Consider the following 22,229-nt stretch of genomic DNA (forward strand, 5'->3'; position numbering starts at 1 on the left):
AATATGTTTATGTCATAAGCGAACAGCTCATCCGTTAGATAAAATTGTTAATATTTGATATAAACAAAAAATATACCTTTAATTTAATTGAAGTACTATACTATACTATATACTATTTAGTAATTAATCTATCTATATTTTGAGTTTAATCGAGTTAGACACGTATGAAGCTCAACTCATTCATGTACCAAGCTGATGCTCTATATCTCAAGCTTAATTTTGATCCAAACAGGATGATTTGTTCTTGAATAGGTGATTGGTTGTGCAACTGCGATTGTTAAATAAGACTAGAGTGGGAAGTTAGTTTTAGTGGCTTTTTTTTCCAGAAATTTTTTCCCCCCTTTTTTTTTGTTACTTCTTGAGCTGTCCTTTTATTTCCATTTCCCCTATCCTGCTCTCTTTCTTTCGTTTTTTTTTTTTTTTTTTTTGGCCCCCCCTAACTTTTTTTTTGTTTTGTTTTGCAACTATGGGTTTTGGAATCCAGTTCTAAATACAGCATGAACCCTCTGTAGCGAGGGAGGCAGATGCTTCTTGGATTCATGGTGATAACTCTGTCGGCAGCCCATGGCCGGTTAATTTCGCCAACCGTTCCCGAAATCATTTTTAATTTAACGACTCCACATTCGTCTTGCGTGCATAAATAATGTTATAAAATAACGCCTCGGCGGCGTGTAACTTAGGTGGCTGCGGGCCCCGCACCTTTTGGTGGCTGGCGGCCCACGGCCAAATTCCCGACAGCTGTTGTGTTCGGTCGCCTCTAACCGCCGACGCCCTGCCCGTCGGCCTAGTTTCCGGACACGAAGAGAGAAAGAGAGAGGGGGAGAGGAGGACGCGGGGGGAGGGGAGAGAGAGTTCCTTCCACGCGCGGCTCTCTTCTTTGCTTCCTCTCGCTGCGTTCTGTTGCTTCTTGGGGAGAAAGCGTGCGCACTAACGAGGTCTTCTCCTTTGCTTTGCGGGGATTCTTTTGCTTCTCTTTGGAAGGAAATAATAGGGAATCGTTTTGGCTGGATGCCGGAGGTTCTCCTGCTCGCCGGGGGAAACGGTTCTCTGTTGAAGTCTTCTCTGTTCTCCGATGGCGGTGGGTACTACTTTCGACCAGTGGCGGAAAGATGTCCTCTTCTCTGCGGCGGAGGCAGTCCAGGAATCGGCAGACACGTATGTTTTCTTTGCTCTTTGCGTTTGGTGGTGCGTGGCGCTGGAATGTTGCGATTTTGATGGAAGTTTTGTTTTTAATTTTATCAAAATCTTTTATTTTTATTGGAAAGTTTGGATTTTTACGGATGGGACCTGGGTTTCCTTTGAGAATGGAGATCGTTTTGTGTTTGATTGCTTGTCTCTGAGAGTTCTGGTGATGAATATTGTTGAAATTTGTGAGTTTTTGGCCTCCTGTACTTCTTGTTTCAGATTGGAATCTATGTATAGGATGTGGATAGGAGATCTTCGTCATGGATTTAATTCCGAGGTCTCTCATGAATTGCGTAGGGAGCTCCATACTGCTTTAGGCACTGCAAAGTGGCAGGTGGGCTTTTTATTTCCCAGATTGTTCTATCCTTCTTCTATAGTCACTTAATCATTTCGAGAAAATTGGCGCTGATTCAGTGTCTTCGTTTTTCATTCTCAACAATTGTTATGGTTGTCTGTGCAGTTGGAGGAATTTGAGAGAGCTGTCAATTTGAGTCATGAGAATTGTTCATCAGAGGAGAGTATCATCACTAGGCGTAGGCAGTTCATATATGCAATAGAAAACCAAATTTGTCATATAGAAAAGGCACTGAATGCTTCACTTATCGAAGAAGGGAAGCAACCACTTCGTTGGGTGCAGTTAAATGAGGAAGAACGAGATGATCTTGCTGTTTTTCTTTCTGCAGCACCAGAAATTTTGCAAGAGACAAAAAACAAAAATGTTGATTATAGTAGGGGTTCATCTGAGTTAAGAACTATATCTGACTCTGCAAGTATTTTTAAGGATGCTGTAACAATAAATAAGGATGTGAGATATGTATTGGAAGTGGCAGCAAAAGAACCTTCTAAAAGCAAAGATGAAGTGCGCATTCAAGGAGAACGGTTGAATGGGCAGAGGAGACCATTGAGTTCATCAGATATTGGTGCTTGGAAGATTATGATAGCTGATGAGGAGGATGCAGATAGAAAATTAGTCGACATGAGGCCAGAGACACCAAATCATGCATCTAATCTGTGTGGTGATTTAAGGAGTGTTGAATCCTCGACGAAATTAAGGTGGTTTAGAAACAGCTTCTGGAAGGTTAAGAATGAGGAGCATCTTCAGTTTGGACAAGGTTTATCAAATTACCTCAACTTTAGGGGTATAACCTGGTTTGCTCAGGTGAGAATTTACCTTCAAACATGTGTACATGGTGTTGTTACACTAATGGTGTTTTATGAACATTGCTCGGGCTGGGTGTTTAATGCATCCCAAGAGATTCATTGAAGCTTGTATTACATTATGCTTGCTACTTATATTTTTGTACACTGGTATCTTTAGTAGGTTGGACATTCAGTTCGGTAATGCTCCTTGTCTGATTGAGGATTTGAAGTTCAATTGACCTTATTCTATGTTTTGATTCATTTTTTGGGCTAAAAGGATTTCGATGGGCCATAGCAATCCCCTGAATCAGACTGTTATTTTTGGGTTTGAGCAGGGAATCAGTGGGTTGACTGAAAGAAGCAGGGATTGCTTTACTAGTTGCAAAGAAGATTCTAAAGCTTTCAGTGTTCGGCAACTTTCTGGAAGGGTGAATGGACTCCAACGGCATATACAGGGCTCACAGTATCACATGCAGTTTGGTCGTTCTCTCCAAGTCACTTTCTTGCTTGTGCTGAGTATTGTTTTAATTGGTCAGTTCAATCTTCTTTTTTTTTTGCCAAAGCAGATGAATTTTATTTATCATGATGAACTATTAGGTTGTATGTGATGTTTTAATTAACTGAATAATATAATCTACCTTCTAATACTGATTGTATCGTTTCCATAAAGAACTGCATAATGTATGAAGTTTTAACTGGTGAAATGGGGATAGTATTCCCGTCTATTCTTAAACAGTATTTACTTGAGGACATGGAGTTTTGTGTTCAGACAGTAGACAGGTTGGCTCTATCAAGTTTCTTGTTTGATTCGATGAAGTTGGAAATGCATTAGTTTAGTATCTCGTACAGTTACTGATTTATAACTTAGTGCGTTCGAGAAGAAGTTAGTGTTGTAAGCTGATTCTTTATTAAGACAGAGTAAATTGCATTCTTCTCTCCTTGTTTTCTGGAAAATTCATCAATTACATAACTTTTGGATATGAAAAGTGAAGCCTAAATGTAGTATTCTCAGATATTCCATCTATGACACATCCCTGACCGAAACATAAGCCTGAAAGACTCAGTCTGTAGCTTTATTAAAAAAAAATCATTAATATTTAAAGTTGAGACTTGCTATTTCAAGACCCAATAATTCAAGACTAGTAGAGCTGTTTATGGTGCAAAGCTTTCTTTTTTAGGGAAAGAGTATGGCCAGTTCAGAATCCCAGTACTTGAAAGTTGAAACTTTCATTTATCAGCATATGAAGCTGAAGCTACTTCATTTGTCAGCTAGCCACTTGTACCTAGCATTATACGTCCCTTGACATTTAGATGAAGCAAAAACTTGAGACTGCCACAGGATTAAGGGTTCATAGCTTGACCTTAATTTACCGGCATATGCTTTGATACAGCAGATTTTAATGCATATGATCGACTGGACATTTCCCAAGTATAAATCTGGCTTGGTTGATTGATTACATGTATGGTTCTGTTATCCATCTCTGTAAGATTTTTTGAAAAGTCACTACTAATTTTTCAAGTTTGAGAGAAAAGATAGCTGGTTATGTTGGGCTGCTTTTGATTGGGTCTGTATGTTGGAACCATCAAATTGACTTAGCATGACATAAATTGGCAAGTAGTTAGAGCAATAAAATGCTTGAATTCATACACATTTTGAGAATTATTCATATATTAATCTTGTCTATATTGGTACTACGCATTAGGTAGTCCCTCTTAGGACTATGAAGAGTGACATAATTTAATCAATGTATCTAGGTTTTTATTAGTTGCTGACCATATTTATATTGATTGAACAAACCTTGTCATCAAGCATCAACTTCTAAGTGGATTGAGAAGCCCAAATTTCATACAGGGATCAAAATTACCGCAACACATTGAATAACATTTAAGCAGACATGGCATAAAATGTTTGTGTAAGACACGTTTAGATGCACACAAGCCAATGCCTGCAGGGACAGTGGAAGAGTATCTCTTTTTTCAATAGTACTCCCTAAATGATTTCCTCCTTATCCTTTAGCAATTTTACCTCTTTTAGTACATCTCAGGTTGTCTAACAAATTAGAAGACCTTTTATGGTAGTGATGCAATTATGTGATTTATTATTTCAGACTCTGAAGGGCCTGGAGTATCAAACATAAGTATCATATTTAAATTCATATTGTGCACTGCTAGGAAAACTGTACAATATCAAGGTCAGACTTCATGATATACTTGCACCAAATCAGTTTTTGACTGTGAAAAGTGCTTCCAGAAAGACTGAGGCTTTTATCATGGGACTTTGAGATCACTTATGCGATATTTGATGTAAAGTGAGGAATTGGGATTTTGATTTTTTGCGTCAAATGCAGCAAATTATTTAAGAGAATTTGAATCTGTAGACATATAATGAGCTTTGTTGAGTGTATGCTAAGCTTCTTCTCTTTATTGTTTCCAGTACCATTTGTTCTCTACTCAACATGAAGGGGCTTCTGTGAGCTGCTGGCTGAAGCGGAGGTACTTATCCTTTCCTGTACCAATGTGAGGCAGTAAATTCAGTTGTCATTAGTAGCAAACTATTTCCCTGGTTATCCAAGAGCCAAGTGCAGAGATGGCAGGCTCTTTGTTTAGTCTGATTCGAAACCATCTCGGACAATATTTCAGGAGATTCTCGTTGTATTCATATTTTTGAGAGGTGTTTCTGCTCTTGTAGCTCTCATGGAGAGCCTCAGATATCAACTCGATTGTTCTTTAAGTAGCTTATCGAAACCATGAAGGGTGCACGTCACCTCCATATTTGGAGCAGTGTACTGATATTTTAGATCATGTATATCAGATTTTTCATCTGTAGGCTCTGTTCAGAATAGTGGGATTGCGGGAAAAATTGCATTGCACAAAACTTCTACCCCTGTGGGGAGTTAAATTGTCTTCTCTTATTCTCTCTTTTCAAATGATACAGATGATCAAACGGCGCTCTTGAAGTCAAATGGATACTGCAGCCTCTATCTCTACTATTTTCTTGTTAGTTCAACACAAGCTGCTTGGCTCGAAAAAGAAAAATTCATCACAAGATGCTATCAAGGATTTCACTTCTTGGATAAGGAGAAAGCAAATGAGATCCAGTCATCCATTAACATGTTCTCGCTATACCAACAGATGTGATGGTGCAGTTGTGCTAAAATATAGTAATGCGAGTCTGTTTGTTTATAATGCATATTTTGCCAAGTGTGTCATTTGCCTGCTTGTATTAGATTGCTCGGCCAATTTAACTACAGGCATCTCCTAGATAAAATTTATAAGAAGCATAAATTGAGGAAAAAGATATGGCTTGTGACTGAAATGTGAAAGTTTATGTGATGATGTTTGATATCTTCGACATCGTGCGGGAATTGCTTCCGCCGAGATTATGGATTAGACCTTAGAATTCCAAAGCTTTGAGCTCTGTGCTCATGGCAAGGCTGTTGCACCTAGTCAGATTGCGGTTCGGAAGTCCTCTTAAGCATCAAAAGTGATCAGCTGAAACTCGAGGAGCTGTTTAAGTAATTTTATCAAAGTACTTAGATGACCATCTCTAGCTTTAAGCACTTCTCAGAGGACGTCCTGTATTACCTCCATGATCCAAGAGTCAGGTAGCGTTATTACTGCATTGCGGTGAGAGGATGAAAACATTGCCGGTTGATGGCATTTCAACCTATGAGCGAGTGGCACTCAGCAGCCAACTTCAAAGCAGTGATGACGATAAAAATGCCTCATCCATGAAAATTTTGCAGTCACAAGATTTCATTGGAGATTAATTGAGCTAACACTCAGGGCCAGTTCGGTGTGCGATGAATAATTCTAATCAGAATTTTTAGGGCCTGTTCAAGAGATGTTACCGTTGGAAAGAAGAAAGGGTTTTTGTAATTAGAGAAGATTTAGGGTCATAGAATTCTTAAAATGGGAGGACAAGATAAATTGGCTTCCACATTGAAGTCTTCCTCTTGATTGTTCATTTCATTCCTCATGGTTGTTCTCTAACGTGAGCCTTGTCCCGAGCAGAAGTTTGTTTGGCCATCCAAATACCTACTTAAGAACCACTCAGGCAAAGCGTAATGCTCAATAGGGTCGTCAAAGCACTATGACTGCTTATGGATATAAGATATGATATTAAGGTTTTTTTTTTTTTTTTAACCGGCTTCTCACACTCTACGTATATGAGTACAACCAACAAAATTAGAAAAAAGAAGCTAGCTAAACTGGTCAGAAACGTCCTCCTAGTTCACCCAGAGGAAGCCTCCAAAGTGATGCGCCGCATAGGAGGCCACCCAGTCAATGGCTGTGTTTGCCTTTCGATAAACATGTGCAGCCCTAAAAGCGCCACAGTCCTCGGTTATCCTCCGTATATCCTGGATCAGAGACAGCCTATCCATCACGATATGCCGCTCGCAGATTATTCCCTCGATCACAGAGGCCGAGTCACCCTCCAAATAAATATACTCGGCACCTAAAGTGCGCCTCGCATAGACGACACCCTTCCATGCTGCTCACAACTCCACTCTAATGACCGAGGTGTCGTAGATCCGTCACCCTCCAACCGTCACAAATCTGGAGTGGTGGTCTCTAATAACAAATCTAATACCTCCCCTCTCGCCCTGCTCCGCAGCACTGCTATCAAAGTTCATCTTAAAAAAACTAGGAGGTGGGGGCTTCCAAGAAATAAGAATGAACCTATTTGACATTGTTTCTAGAGGGCTAAAAGCTCTTGAGTGATTGCGAGATGTTTGATGAAAAATTTGAAATAGCTCTGTGGCTCCTCAAAAAACTGATAAGGGTAGCGGACATCTATATTCTATTATGATTATAAAAATATGAATAATTTTATTGCCATTTTGTATCTAGTCGAACAAAGTTAAGTATTTGTATTGCTATTAAAATCGAACAACCTACTTTACTGTTATGATATTCTTTGTTACTTAATAATCACCATAAATAATTTACACTATTTATTATATTATTTAGATTAAAATATAAAATAATTTTTAAATTAATAATATATTTTTTATAACAATATATTATAATAAATATTATTGTAATAAAATAATATTATATAAATATTGTTGCATTATAGTTAAGAGTTTTTGATAGTACAAACAATTGAAATTACTATGTACCCAAAGTATTTTCTTAGTTTGGTTATCAAGTAGATGTTAAAATTCCATAGCAATTTAGACATATCGTTATAAAAGAGCAAATAATTTTTTTATTAAAAGCTCAACTAGCGAAAGTTCCACAACTGAAAACTTTATAGATAAAAGCTCTACTAACTAAAGCAATACCAAATGAGGCCAAAGATGGTGAAATGGCAAAATGTATACTCGTTTTCTTTCGGAAAAAATTAGATGGCATGATATAATCTATTTAGAAGCCAAAAGCTATCAATGGATTAAACATCCCAAATAGCTAAGGAGATATTTGGTGATCCAAATAGGATCGCTATGGTGATTATTTCCTCGGATCATCGACAATCTAAGATCACCGTATTTGGTATACTATGTTCAAATGATTAAAGATCTCCAATTATCTATACGTGACCTCTTTGGTAAGTCATGGAAATCCAAGATCACTAACCATATAATATCAAAACTATTTCTAATATATTCTATATATTTTGCAACTACTAAATAGAATTCTCAAATAAATTATAGAAAAATACACATAAAAGACTAGCGGTAGGTCCATGCAATTTATATATAAAATTGTTTTGATAGATCGGTTATAATCTTGATAGAAAATTTATTAATTCTATAAAAATATATTAATTACTATTATAGAGTTAATATTTTCATGTATACTTATATCATATTATTATTTTAATACTAATATTTATTTTGATTAGGAAAATAAGGCAAAGAGAAGTAATATTAAATAATTTCATAATATAAATATAAAATATAATAGTTATTTCTATTATAATTATAAAATATAACTAGATAATAATATGATTAATAACATACTATAGTATATTATATATCATGAATACTATATATGTAATATTGATTTCTATATATTAATAGAATATTGATATATCAATTTTTGTTGTTGGACCGAGAATCATTTTTATTCCCAAATTTTAGTCCAAAATCATTGTTCTGAGATGATCTTGGAAATCTATCCTCAAGGAATGCTTTAAGTTTATTAAATTAGGTGGTGATTTTAGAAGGAGAAGTGATTTAGGATCACTGTCACCTAAAACTGCTAAGATGCAACCAAACACAATGATTTTGTCAATGTCCATCTGTATCATTTTTGATCTTGGAGTCATCACCGCATACTAAATGCCTTCTAAGAGTGAGGGAAGAGGTAGTGCTTGAGATGGGAGGCTGAAGAAATTCCAGGACGATGATGATATGTTGTAGTGTTTCACCTAATGTTTCAAGATCAAGATATTCACAAAAGATAATCTTTATCCTACTTCATTTTAGTGGCTTGTAATAAAAACTACTTAAAAATATTAAAAGCTGCGTTTGTATCAAATTTTGATGGATTTTTTGTTGACAGTTTCGACAGCCAATATGTTGGAATATATTAGTCTAGGTTATCCAATCACTGTATAGGTGGCCAATGGGGATACCAAACCACTGTATACGAGCACTTGTACGTAGCAGGCATGCGGGCTCCTCTTCCATTACTCCTGAGTCCGTTAGGACTTGAATCCACCATCTCGTTCCTCGACCAATAACATGCGAGATCGTCTAATCGGACGGTCAGCAACGAAAACAAATGCTTCTCGCGGATTGCGCTCCAATCCAACCGCCAAGGCGAGAGCTAAGAAACTATAAAAGGACCGAGATCCGGGCGCTAGGAAACCTGGACCGAGGGGATCCTCGAATCGCTAAAAAGAGAGAGAGGGAGCGAGAGAGCTCTAAGAAGATGTCGGGACGTGGAAAGGGAGGCAAGGGTTTGGGGAAGGGCGGTGCGAAGCGCCACCGCAAGGTCCTCCGGGACAACATCCAGGGCATCACCAAGCCCGCCATCCGGCGTCTCGCACGGCGCGGCGGAGTGAAGCGCATCAGCGGCCTCATCTACGAGGAGACGAGAGGCGTCCTCAAGATCTTCCTCGAGAACGTCATCCGGGACGCCGTCACCTACACCGAGCACGCCCGCCGGAAGACCGTCACCGCCATGGACGTCGTCTACGCCCTCAAGCGCCAGGGCCGCACCCTCTACGGCTTCGGCGGCTAGGGTTTAGGAGCCGCTTTCTGGCATGTAAAATTCTAGTAGTTTAGATTAGGGTTTTTGTGCTTTGTAATTAGCGGCTAGGGTGTGCTTGAGATGGCATGTTCTTGTGGGATAATTGAATGATTGCCCTTGAATTAGGGTTTCAGGTGATGTAATCTTCTGGAATTGTTAATGGTAGCAAGCAATTATTGTCCTCAAATATCTTGTGGTTTCTCCTCATGCTCTCTAACTCGTTGGAGGCCCAATTGTTATTTGGACGGAGTTTTTGCCTAATTCCGGGTTCCTTGGAGAAAGGAACTGTGTTTAATAATGATAAGAATTACCATGCTGCTATTTTTAAAACGTCTCGTAATTGAATTCCGATTATGAATGATAGGTTTAAACCTTATCAGATGGTTGATGGCCGTTCGTTTGATCGGTGTCCGCATGGAAATTTTTATATGCCCTTCCCCACCATTTGTTAAGTTTAAACTATTCCTCCGGTGCATCAGAACTCCCCCTTTCCCCTTGCGTTTCGCGACAAGATTAGAAACCTTCTCGATTCTCGGATCCAAGCGGAAGCAGAGGGAAAGCCAAGATTGGTCCGGCTGCGACCGAATGCCCCAAAGCCAATATCATAGCCTTTGCCATATCTCGATCGCAGAAAACATTACAGGGAAGACAGCGGAAAATTCGCTCTTAGATCTTGGTCTTGATATCCGAGTTCCAAATATTAGTAGCATCGGCGATGTCGTGCCTCGCCCTCTCCCTCCAGCCCGCCAACGGCGCCGACATCCTCCTCCAGACGCGCGAGTGGTTCCCCCCGGCTCGCGCCCTCGCCGCCCTCGCTGCCTTCCGGCAGACACGCCTCGCTTTCGCGGCCGTCGCCGGCCCCCACAAGCAGCAGCCAGCCGCGGCGGCGGCCGCGTCCCACACCGCTCCCGACGACCTCGACTCTGCCCTCGGTGACGACCCCCTTGCCGCCTCCAGCGGCCAGGTCGTGGTTGGCGTCGAGAGCAAGTACCGCGTCGTCTACCGCCTCGTCAACACCATCTACATCCTTGGCATCACCACCATCGACCGCGACTCCGACCGCGGCCGCACCAACAACATCTTCGAGTGCATCAATACCGTCAACCAGGCCGTCAGCGTTGTCGTCGCCGCCTGCCGCGGCGTCGATGTCACCCCCGAGAAGCTCCATCGTAAGTACCCCGAGATCTACATGGCCCTTGACATCGTCCTTCGTGGCGTCGGAAGCGTCCGCCTCGCCACCATCCTCTCCTCCATCCACGGTGACAGCATCGCCAAGATGGTCCACACCGCCATCGACGCCGAGAACCGCGTCCGCGGCGCCGATAGCTGGTCCGGCGGCGCCGAGGCCCTCTCCCTCGAGCGCCGTGCCAACCTCGACTCCTTCTCCGAGGCTTTATTCGAGCTCCCGCCGGAGACCCTCGCCGCCGGGGACGAGGTCGCCGCGACCATCGCCCCTGTCGCCGCCTCCCTCCCTGCCGACGAGCCGCAGAAGGACCAGGCCGAGGAGGTCCCAGAGGAGAAGGATCCGTTCGCCGCCAGCGAGAAGATCAACAAGCCGGAGGAGGCCCTGGTAGGAGAGTTCAAAAAGAGCAAGGATACGGCTTCCGCTGCGGCGGATCCCACGGCGGCCCTCGCCGGGCTCGAGGTTACGACGCTCCCTCCGGCCGAAGCCACGAAACCCACCTTCATCGGAGTTGAAGGGTTCGAAGGGGAATATGGTGGGATAGAGTTCGGCAATGAGGAAGCCTCCCTCTCGGAGGCATTCGAAGGTATCGGTGGCGATGCGCCATTTGGAGGTGGTCTTGATGCCTCTGAGTTCGTAACGACCACCAAGAAAGCTCCCAAGCCCCAGGGATTGAGTGGTCTTGAGTTGCTCGCTACCAGCCAGAGCACCACAGCAGAGCCTACCGCTGCAGCTGGAGCGGGCACCCCTCTGGAGAATCTCTTGGTAACAAAGACTCAGGAGATGACAGATCCAGAGATGTACATCCATGAAGAGATCAATGGCGAACTTAGGGAGTCTTTGCTTGCCCGTGTAGGCTTGAAAGGCACCGTCTTTTTGCGAACATTGCCTCCGAAGAAGGCTGCCGGAAAGGAAACGGAGTTTTCTTTCCGTCTCGAGGGCACGTCCGGAATCAAGAGGGCTGTGCTGCAGAGTTCTCGTGTCGGTAGCCTAGAGAATGGAACGTTCCACGTTAGGACTCCTCCAATGGAAGAGCCCATTCCAATACTCAAATATAGTTTACAACCCCGGTTCACTCCTCTGCCCCTGAGGGTACGTCTAGTGAAGCGGCACAGTGGCACCCTGCTTTCGGTGATGATACAGTATGCCTCCAACCCAGCATTGCCGGCACCATTGAGCAACGTGACATTCATTGTAAAGCTACCTGTCGATCCGACACTGCTTAATGTTTCACCAAAGGCAGTTTTAGATCGAGGGGAAAGAGTGCTGAGGTGGCACGTTCCTGATGTTCCTCTGAATGGTCCACCAGGCAAGCTGAGGGCACGAATGCCTGTCGATCAAGACTCAGCAGATGGCGAGCTTGAAGTTGTAGGTATGGTGAAATTTTCTGCTCAAGGGCCTACCACATTGTCCGGTGTATCTCTTCAGCCAGTATCTGACGGCATTGCACACTTCAATGTGGTTAGCCATAGGTTTGAGAGTGGGAGTTATTTGTATACTTGAATGACCTGGGTGGGAAATGAAAGGTTGCTATTTGTCATTCTATGAGCAAATAGAGCATTCACAGTGGTTGATATTGGGAGGACCATCGATTCAATTCTTTCAGCCAAGATTTTTTGAAGCTTTTAGAGAATTTGTGGTAGCGAATGTGATAATCTTGGAACTAGTGCAGATGATATGAATCATTTTGTTTTCTGGTAAGCTTTTCTTGTTTCTGGTGTTTCTCTTTGCGTTGATTTAGCTCTCTCTGTGAGCAATTATTTATCCAGATAGTGTTTTCGTATAATGGAGTTGATCGTGGATTAGTAAGTTCTGTGTGTGCACCGAGGGGGGTTTCTGTTTGAGATGTGAGAGTTGACAATTTGGTATGGATGCGGTAAATATGAATATGTATGATTTAGAAAATGAAAATTGCATGTTCCTGTTATTTATATGTTCTTGCATCAACTTATGTTCAGTATTTCAGAGGTTGTGTTCCTTTATCATAGGATGTCATATTCTAGGATAGTGTTTTGGGATATATTAGCCACCATTAGCACTTTCACTCAAAGAGACAAGTAGTTGTTGATGTCTGCAGGGTGAATAATTGAGGCAATTCCCTTCTATTCTGTTGTTTCCATTTTATCATAAACTGTCCTCTTTCATGAGAGTCAGGACACTCCTCAAGTATGTCTTTTATGAAGATCAATGTCAAAATTATATTACTGATTACGAATTCCAGCTTCCAAAACATACGAGCAATTTTAAAATGCATTCATTTCATATTTATGTCAAACCAGGGATGGCTTTGGAGACAATTTTTGACCATAATGGTATATGTATCTATTTCTTTTTGTTGGAGGCCACTATTGTTGTAACGTTTCTAGTTATAAGCCTTGTATATATGGTTGCAGTAAACTTGGTTTCTGGTATATTGGAAAGAATGATGTCTATAAGAATTCACTTGTTTCTGGGATATCCAGGGAGACACTTGAGCATGTTATGTTTGCTGGTTTGTGCTTATGTCCATCTTCAAAATCTTGAAGATGCTTAATAATGATTTTAAGCCTGTTAAAAACATATGACCCCTCGCTCTGATGGAAAATATGCAGATATTAGGCCATGAAAACAGTCTATAATTCAGTTTAAGTTTTGGGTTTTTTAAATATGATTACCCTGCCACCAACTTGAATACACCTAAGTTGAAGGTCTGCAGTTATCCCTACAAATTGATGGACTCTTTGCTGCTTGTTCTTTTTTACTTGATTGATTTTTAATGATGGAGGGACAACCTCATGTTAGAAGAGTGTCACTGCCTGCATTTAACGCTCCATACTGTTATTGAAATTTGCATTGTTAGGAACTCTCTATGAAATATTGCTAACACAGCAGCTTATGCGATCATCAACTTGTCTCTAAAGTTGCCAAAAGTAACAATTTATGCAATGCCAACTCTACATAATATAGAAGGCAGCTTTTATCTTTTATGTATTTAACAACTACATGTAAAACGATTTTAGTTTGCATTTTTATTTGGCTTTTATTTTTTTTAGTTCACCTAGTGCTTTTTCAGGATGAATATCTTCTAAAATACATTCAGTTATTATGTTACTAATACTTATGGTCCAACTATATTTGGAGTGGAAGCACAAATCCTTCTTGAGCATCTATACTGCACTTTTCTCTTCCTTTCTGACCAACCCACAAATTTCTGAATGTTCTTCCCTTCCTTAGGTATTATCAATTTCCCTTTGACTTTGAAAGGATGAGGAATCTCAAATATGCCAGAATTTGGTTTGACAGATTTTGTGTAAGAATTGTTATCAATGTAGAAATTGAGTTCTTTTTCTTTTTATGTCGTCAAAAATTTAAAAGAAATATTATATTACGTCTATATTGCTGAATAAATATTCTATTTTTCAGGGAGATGTGTGGAGTTTTTGATGTTAATCCAACATTATCTGCTTTCTGGAAGCCTCCTTTACGGTCTTTTTACAGAACCAGGCAGTGCTTCAGGAAGTTGTAGCTACAATATTTCAACATCAGGAATTGTCAAAAGGTGATTGAATAATCATCTCCTCCCTGATGGGTAAGAGATTCACTTTTTCTAATTTGACCATTGCCTTGCTATAATCATATTTGTGCTTCTAAAAGGATTTTGAGTTAGGTTATTTTTTGATAGGTGATTGCTAATATTTGTATAATACATTTTTAGTGATACTTTACAAGTTTGTAAATGCTTATATGTGTTCATCTTCTTCGAGACAACCAACTTTTAGACTGTTGTATTTTCTTATATATTTCCTTCAGAGTGGCATTACATATCAGTTTCTAAAAGTTATTCCTGCATTTTTTTTTTACTCCAATTTTCATTATTTTTGAGTATTGATTAACTCATCTGTTGATTTGTATATGGTAGAATCAACTTAAGGTTTCCTTTAACACTAATCAAACCTCCAACTTTCCATAGCCAGTTCGGTCATTATACATATCTTCTCAAAATGTAGGGACTTCTCCAAGTATTTATTGGCAATGTTGGTGCCTATACCTCGACTAACTAAATGGTTCTATCTTCATAAGATTGGTTTTAAGATTCATCTCTCGGCCTGTAGAGTTTGAGAACATTTTATGGCCAGCTGTCGAACTGACATCAACCCTCTGACTCTGTGCTAGTTTTTAACCAAGGTATCTTTGGTAATGAGTGAGTTCAGATATGAAACCTAAAATAGCAATGGTTTTGTTGGATTCTATGTTATTGGTTACAGTAGTTCCTCAGATATGGGGAACTACAGTTGGCATCAAAATTAAATTAAAGAGATACTTTAACATGTGAATCCATATGTTTGCTGTATTATTGAATAATGATTGAAGAATGTCAGATATCTTGCATACAATTTTTTAACAATTTGGATTTTAATGCATTTGTTGCTCATGTTGAGGAATATACCATCAAAATTTCTAGAAATGTGCAGTGACACCTCTTATATTTCTTACTATTAGCAAGTAAAAATCCTGCATTGCCCTCACATACACAGCACTTCTTGAAGAAATTTAATTCAGATGGTGTTAGGTGTTAGAGAACTGAAGAGAATGTCTTATTGGGCGTTATCAACTAATTCAAGTAGCAAGAGTTCAATTTTACTTAAACGATCAAAAACTTTTTTGTGAAGATGCACAAAACCCTTTGGACTTGTTTGGTTTATGAGAAGAATTTTTCTTCATCGGAATATTTTTTTGGAGAAGCTGATGGATGAGTATATGATGCTTTGAAAAGTGAGTTTTGTATGTTTGGTTGACCATTGAAAAGTGGCACATTTCAAACTGGTTTATGTTTGGCTGAGCATCTATTTTCTTAGGAAAGTCGTGTAAAGACCTATTATGCACTTAATAAAGGGAAAAGCCTTATCCCATTTTATCTAAAAGCTTAAGGGTACTTTTGGCCCAAAAAATACCCCAATTTCTAACCAATGGAAATTGGACTTTCCCATATCCTGCATGTTTCTTTTTTTTTCATAAAATGTGGGAATCTAATTTCCATGAGAAAGCTAGTTTTCCATCTCTTTTCTTTGAAAACTCCAACCAAATATGAGACACTTCTCTATTTTTTCGTTGACCACACTTTCCCCCTTCTCTTCCTGCGAACCAAACAAGTCCTTAGATCTGAACCAATATTGGTAAAAGCTAGTGAATAGAGGCTGAATTCTTGCAATAGTCCAGGAACTTATGCATGAACTCTGCCTATAACTATTGAAACCTAGGGGGAAAATAATCTTTAGGTAGATGATTTTTGGCTTTCATTCCATGAAAATCTTGAAACAAGCGCTGCAAGTTTGGGAAGATGTAGTTGGACAATAGGTTATACCTCTGTTGTTGACATTTGAGTATAATAATTGACTAAAACGCTGCACATAATATGCATTTATGTAAATATCATTATTCTGATCAAGAATGGAGCAACACTCATAAGGTTAGAGATGTAAAAACCAAGAACTGGAAAGGTATTCTGTTATGAAGCAATCGGATAAATGTGGATGATAGTGATGAGTGATCTTTTTTTTTTTGAAGGACCTCCATCTTAAGATAAAAATGATTCTCTTTTATGGATGACATTGATTTGATGGAAGGCCAGCCACCTCTTCCAGAGCCTTTGAGGCTAGGAAACGATTCTGATTTTGGCCAGCCAGCGGGAACACGAGCAAAGGCAACTTCCAAGTCAGCAGGTACTAGCTTGATAGCTTGACCATGACTGTAACTTCTATCCATGACGTTGATTTGATGACTGTAATTTCTATCTTCGCCTTTGGTTGAGCTTTTTAGGTCTTAGAGAGCAAGCAATTTGGCTCGGCAAAACATGTTCATTGATTATATGGTTATATGAAACAAGAAGTAAAAAGAATTTCTCTGTATAAATTGTCAATAGGAATGATCAGGGGAGTGTCTCCATGTGATATAACCATGATTTCTGGTTGATGACTTGTCTAGCAGGTATGAGCACGAATGGAGAATAAACTGAAGACTCTGTTGATTTCATGTGAAAAATGACTTGTTAACAATAGATAACCTTGGTCCGGAACAAATGAATGCTTGTGCTGATGACGAGTGTGGACCTACTGGACTGTCAAATATTGGTAGATAGAATTCCAACATCATTTGTTTTTCATGAGATTCTCTTAAAGCAGCAACTTTAATACGACCCTTTGTTGGTAAGCCGACTGTGAACCCTTAAGCGAACTACTTGATGGGAGCTTTTTTGCCCACTCTCACAGGCTGAAGGTAAGTATGGTGTTCTTTATAGGGTTTGGCTTGGTGATACATTTTCCTAACAGAGTTGAATGCAACATTTTCCATCTGCTTTCCAGATTAACATGGTGTTCTGTGATATTGTAAGACATTCTATAATTGAATTTTCAGTTCCACCTCCATTATTGAATGTGTATAGTCCCAATTTAAAGAAAAGCATATTGGATCAAACTAACATCATCAGAAGTTTTCTCCAACTTGGCACCAAGAGTAATATGCGTAGGGACATTTAATCATTTGTCTCCCCAACAAAAAAAAACACTACTGATGCAGCACTTTTTTTTTTTTAATGGATAAGTTTCTTATATTCTTTATTCAGCAATATATTTTGTCTACTCCTATGTAAGCATTTTTTTTGTCACCTAATCTATCCTTTGCTTATGCATAGAGTTCAAATTTTTAACCTGAAAGCTGAATTATTGTGTAAATTAAAGCAAAACATCATATCCATTCATTCAAATTTAGCTTTTCTACAGATATATCCTATCTGCTAATTTCCAAGACTAATTCTGCCACAGAAGCAATAGAAAATCAGATTCGCCTGGAGAGGGGGTTTCTTCAGATCAATCTGTAAATAATTCCGCTATATGTCTTTTAAGCAATTAGGCTGTGTTTGGACACTGAATAGCTAACCAAGGAGTAGGTAGATTTAATCATCTGTAACCACCCCCTAACCAGCTAACTAGCTGTTAAAAGTTATCCACTGTTTGATTGATGTTCCCAGTTTGGTGGGATAAATTGCAGAAAATGTAAGAACATAAAGTGAAGAGAACAAAAAGCTTTTAATGTTTAACTTTGTTTTGCTTAATATCTTTGGAGCCTTTGATCAAATAATTTTATCTATTACTTTTTGGGTGGTTAAACCAATAACTTTTCCTTATCCACTACTTAATCAACATCAAAAGAAAGGAGTTTGCTGTATAATACATTTCTAGGGTCATGTTTACAAGATTAGAGTCACTTGATCATAAGTTTCATATTGCAAATAAGAAGATGCAGCATCAACCAAGAGGACTGGCTTAAGAGAATTACATTGATGGGACTGTTTTTGGAGGATCTATGGAATGTATTGCTTTGTACTCTCAAAGATCAAAAGCTATGGCTGCAAAGTGAAGCATGGTAAAGGCATTGATGATACGAAAGTATTTGCTATGAGTTAAGGCTATTTCTCAAGGATTGGGAAAATGTGCATTGATAGCTTTGGATGTTTACTTAGTGTGGTGGATCTCATCAGGCTCAAGTACTATCAGACATCTGACCTACTGATGATGGATGACATGCATGATTTGATTAAGTTAAAACTTTCAAGGTACTCATTTGGCAAATAGCAGATCCTGTGGTAGATCGGCTGGCACTGATGGTGTTAAGTATTGATAGAACTTACTGAGTGCAGGTGTGGATAACATTTTAAGCCTTATGCGAAACTGTGAGCAATTGGAGGACGTTAGCTTAAAGACTCAATTTACAAAATATGTAAGCCCAAATTCTCAATTTAGCAGAGTAAAGAAAACTAAAAGAATTCGAGAAGCGAAGCAATTTCAGTAAAACGTTGATCCTCTTATGGTGGATACGCTCTGAAACCATCATAACTGTTAGAATGAATGTTGCTGGTTCCCAGATCTATTCTCAGTCAAACTCTCGATCAATCCGGCGAACTGTGAACGTGAAAGCTGCTCTCAGATGGAACCAAAGAATTGCACTATTGGAGTGAGTTTAAAGTGAAGTGCTCACTAGGGGAAGTATCTCCGGCCGCTCGCTCTCTTTGAAGCCAAAGCCACTGAGATTAGAGATACGTTAATCTGAGGGCCAGAAGCACAACCAAACGCGTCTCACGCACCGCCACTTGGGTGCGCAACGTAACCGGTCAAATCGCGAGTATGATCCGAACCATCTCTTCAGCTTGGTTTCTATTGTTTTCTTTTTTTATTAATTCAGCTTGCCGTTCGTTCCAGAAGATTTTGAATTGGAAAAATTTAGTTTGTTTCTGGTTTGAATGTTCAGAAAACCAATTCAAACTTATTCAATCCAAACCATTTGTATATTTAAGTATATATGTTCGAACTGACTCGACCTGACCAAATCCAACCTATATGTATATATTAGTATATACATTCAAATTGATCCGATCTGATCCGACCTATATGCATATATAAATATATATATTTAAATTAACCCAAGCTGACCTGCCTCATATGTACATATATATATTTTAAGTTTTTTATTTTTTTATATGTTTAGACTTGGTCTGGCTCATGTATTTCAGCAGATTGAACATCAATTCTATATAAACAGAATTTTTATTTTTAAAATTAACCCATTTCATATGGCCCAATCTATTGAACATCAACTTGATAAACCAACCCAAACCGAATATTTAGGATCGGTTTGAACTGATTATTTTAGTAGATCGGTTCGGTTTCAGCTTTTGGAAACTCGTTTAAGCCGGTTGGGTTCTAAAAATAGCTCCAAACCGAACCGTGCACATCTCTAATTGCCACCTCATCAGAACGCCGGCAAAAGAGCCAGCGTATATCTATTATAATTTATAAAAGGGAATCCAAGCTCCATCTCCCCCAATTTGTACCAGTATACCCCATTTCACAGCCTCTCAATCTTTTCTCTATCCTGCTTCTTTCCAGTCTCAAACGTCTTAGTGCTGGTCGATTCCTTAATTCATGTTTTAGGGTTGTGGGATTAAGTCTGATTGTTAGAATTGAAATGCTGTTTGCTTCTCTGAAAAATCTTTTCTTCTTCTCATCTGATAACTCCATGAGCTAACCAAAGCCTCTGAAATTTCGTTGTATAAGTTGTGCAACAAAAAGGGATTATCAGTCCAGTTTGCCAAAAAGCAAAGCAGGAAAGAAAGAAGAAACGGGTTCCATTTCATCTGATCATGGCCTAGTAGTGGTATTGTTCATGGTTTAATGGTGAATAAATCATGTTCCTAGTAGCAGGCTTTTCTTGTCTAGGTTGGTGCATCTATTTCTTAATCTTAATTGCCAGAAACTTGTTCATGAACCAGCTTTCTTAATTGGATTTTCTTTCTTTTCCCTTAAAAGTGATAAAATTTGCATTTGACATCGTGGAGACTTTGATTGAATAAGTCAAAAGCAGTGGCGATGGTCAAAAGTCGTATTATTCATTAGTCAACTCCTGTCTCAACTTTTACTTTTGTCCCTTTGCTGTTACAGTGCCTAGCTTCGAAGATGTTTCAGCTCCCTTACTTATTTGAGATTCACGCTATAAGAAAGTAGTGTATGTCAGAGAAACGCTTGCTTGCGTGGTGAGGGAGAATTTATTTGGCTTGTTGGGATAGTTTCATGAGCAGAGTTTTGTTTTAAGTGGTGATATGGCTTCTTTTTCTATCTTCCGTTGTACAACCTATGGGCCTATCCAAGCAAATTAATGAATTGTAAGTGTCACTTATACTAGGTACAGTTTATACCTAGGATTTTATAGTATAAGATAAACAGTATAAGTTTATCCCAGTCTACCTTGAGGATGGATAGCTCCCAAACACCTTCAGCTATCAGGTACATAATTTTATCCAGTTTATCTGGTCAAACTCTCGTAATTACGCTTGTACCAGGTACAGTTTATACCTAGGATTCCATAGTATAAGTTTGAATTCGGTATGACCTGGTTTAAATCCCTCTCTTACTCTCTCTATTATTAGATAAAATTACAATTTAGGCCACCAATAATATATATTATAATATTAAGCAATATTATTCTATAGAATTATTGCAATAGTATCATATAACGTTAAATATTAGTATAATTTTTTAAAATGTAATCTACATAATATTAATATTATAATAGAATGTATAATGTAATATCGTAGTATAATATTCCAATATATAATATAATACATAGTATTATTATAGAATAACATCGATTTAAAGCGCAAACTTCTCTAATTTTATAAAATATCATCATTTTCATCCACTTATCCCATAACAATATCTAAATAATATTTTTTTATCAATACGGGCATACTAGCAACTATTGAAATCTTGCTCTACAAAGAAAGGGCTATTGCTGACCGAGTGATGGTGCCCCACCATTTCTCTAACATGAAGAACTGAAAAGAATGCAAAATTCATTTTTAATGCTCGTAAATCAAGTCTATATTTATTAAAAAGCTAGAAAGACATCATCTCAAGATAGCATTTTTCCTAAAAGGAATAAAACCTTCAAAAATATCTTAACTCATCTAGCTCTGCTTAATTTACTCTTTTTCACTAAAATTCAATTTCTAGATGTGCACAGACTCAAGCTTTATTCTACTGCATATCCAAAGTGCTGCACTCCGTCTCATTATTAGTTCACGGTATATCCCAAAGTAGACATTGCCAAAGTGCCGCCATGAATACAATACCGTGACCTCCAACTCGATAAAGTACGCCGCCTTTCCTCGAATGCGATTTAAATTCTTATAAAACAAATTGGGCAAAGAAAATGCCCACCGAATTCTCACCAGAATTCCCAGTTCAAGCCAGTGATGGGATATACAGGCTCTGGCCCTCACACGTGCGAGACGAAGCTCGGCGGCGCCGCCGCGACGGCGCTCTCCACCCCGTTGCAGCTCAGCGACCGGAGCAATTTCCACGACTTGCTCCCTTGGCGGCTCCACCGCCCGGAATCCTCAGGCACCCCCGCCGGGCACCGCCGCCTCTGCCGACTCCTGATGTCCTTTATCTCCATCGCCGCCGGCACTCTCACCGACCCGAGCACGAATAGGTACCACCTCGAACGCGTCCTCGGCGTCTGGGGTGGCGGTGGGACTCTGAGGTCGGACTCCGGCGCCTTCCTCAGCCTCCGGTACCCTGTGGCGGCCTCCTGCTGCCATTGGTCGCGGGGGAGGCTTCTAGGCTTGTAGATTTCATCTTTCTTGGGCGGACGAGGTGGCGCCGCTCCGAAAGGAAGGAGCTTTCCTTGGAGGAATACGTCGTCGGCGGTACACATCTCCACCGGGGAACGGGGGCCGTGGAAGAAGAATTCAAAGAGGTCGGTTCGCGGAGGGGCGGAGCAGCGGCCGGTGGGAGAGTTCCGGGCGTCGGAGAAGTGTGGACTGTTCATTGGGAGGTCGGAGAGGGAGAGGGTGGACTCGTCGCCGTCGGATTCGTGGGGATCGGTGGGTGAGTGTACTTCGTCGTCGAGGCCCGGAATTTATATTGGGGAAGGGGGGGTATATCAGAAAGAGAGAAGTTTTACTTTTCTTCGGTTCTAGAAG

General features: G+C 39.8%; 3 protein-coding genes across 8 annotated transcripts; all 3 read left to right on the forward strand.

The window, feature by feature from the left end:
* Positions 1-666: 666 nt before the first annotated feature.
* Positions 667-5,621, forward strand: LOC103701560 (uncharacterized). 2 transcript variants are annotated; one of them, XM_008783683.5, is made up of 6 exons: positions 679-1,155; positions 1,405-1,519; positions 1,646-2,344; positions 2,661-2,856; positions 4,760-4,818; positions 5,261-5,621. In XM_008783683.5, the coding sequence occupies exons 1-5, from the start codon at positions 1,073-1,075 to the stop codon at positions 4,783-4,785; spliced, it is 1,119 nt and encodes a 372-aa protein (XP_008781905.1). In that variant the 5' UTR covers positions 679-1,072; the 3' UTR covers positions 4,786-4,818; positions 5,261-5,621. The 2 variants fall into 2 exon arrangements, with proteins under 2 accessions (XP_008781904.1, XP_008781905.1); XM_008783682.5 differs by lacking the exon at positions 5,261-5,621 and having other exon boundaries at positions 667-1,155; positions 4,760-5,224.
* Positions 5,622-9,127: 3,506 nt separating this feature from the next.
* LOC103701559 (histone H4) lies at positions 9,128-9,718 on the forward strand. Its single transcript, XM_008783681.5, has one exon. It carries the CDS (start codon positions 9,211-9,213, stop codon positions 9,520-9,522), a length of 312 nt encoding a protein of 103 aa, XP_008781903.1. The 5' UTR covers positions 9,128-9,210; the 3' UTR covers positions 9,523-9,718.
* A 149-nt stretch (positions 9,719-9,867) lies between these two features.
* LOC103701558 (uncharacterized) lies at positions 9,868-20,031 on the forward strand. Of its 5 annotated transcripts, XM_088716178.2 has the most exons (5): positions 9,868-12,411; positions 13,928-14,003; positions 14,117-14,282; positions 16,259-16,413; positions 16,679-20,031. In XM_088716178.2, exon 1 carries the CDS (start codon positions 10,247-10,249, stop codon positions 12,215-12,217), a length of 1,971 nt encoding a protein of 656 aa, XP_088572304.1. In that variant the 5' UTR covers positions 9,868-10,246; the 3' UTR covers positions 12,218-12,411; positions 13,928-14,003; positions 14,117-14,282; positions 16,259-16,413; positions 16,679-20,031. The 5 variants fall into 5 exon arrangements, with proteins under 5 accessions (XP_088572304.1, XP_008781899.1, XP_038974701.1 ...); XM_008783677.6 differs by having other exon boundaries at positions 16,259-20,031; XM_039118773.3 differs by lacking the exon at positions 13,928-14,003.
* Positions 20,032-22,229: the final 2,198 nt, after the last annotated feature.

Source organism: Phoenix dactylifera, chromosome 2, assembly GCF_051530095.1.
Source record: "Phoenix dactylifera cultivar Ajwa chromosome 2, Ajwa_hap1_PhDact_Kaust_v1.1, whole genome shotgun sequence".
NCBI lineage: Eukaryota > Viridiplantae > Streptophyta > Magnoliopsida > Arecales > Arecaceae > Phoenix > Phoenix dactylifera.

Excerpts from the sequence above, each read along its gene's own strand:
- LOC103701559 (XM_008783681.5), top strand. The coding sequence starts at position 9,211 with ATGTCGGGACGTGGAAAGGGAGGCAAGGGTTTGGGGAAGGGCGGTGCG.
- LOC103701558 (XM_008783677.6), top strand. The coding sequence starts at position 10,247 with ATGTCGTGCCTCGCCCTCTCCCTCCAGCCCGCCAACGGCGCCGACATC.
- LOC103701560 (XM_008783682.5), top strand. The coding sequence starts at position 1,073 with ATGGCGGTGGGTACTACTTTCGACCAGTGGCGGAAAGATGTCCTCTTC. Across the intron at positions 1,156-1,404 it reads GTCCAGGAATCGGCAGACAC|ATTGGAATCTATGTATAGGA; the intron begins GTATGTTTTCTT and ends TTCTTGTTTCAG. Across the intron at positions 2,857-4,759 it reads GCTGAGTATTGTTTTAATTG|TACCATTTGTTCTCTACTCA; the intron begins GTCAGTTCAATC and ends TATTGTTTCCAG.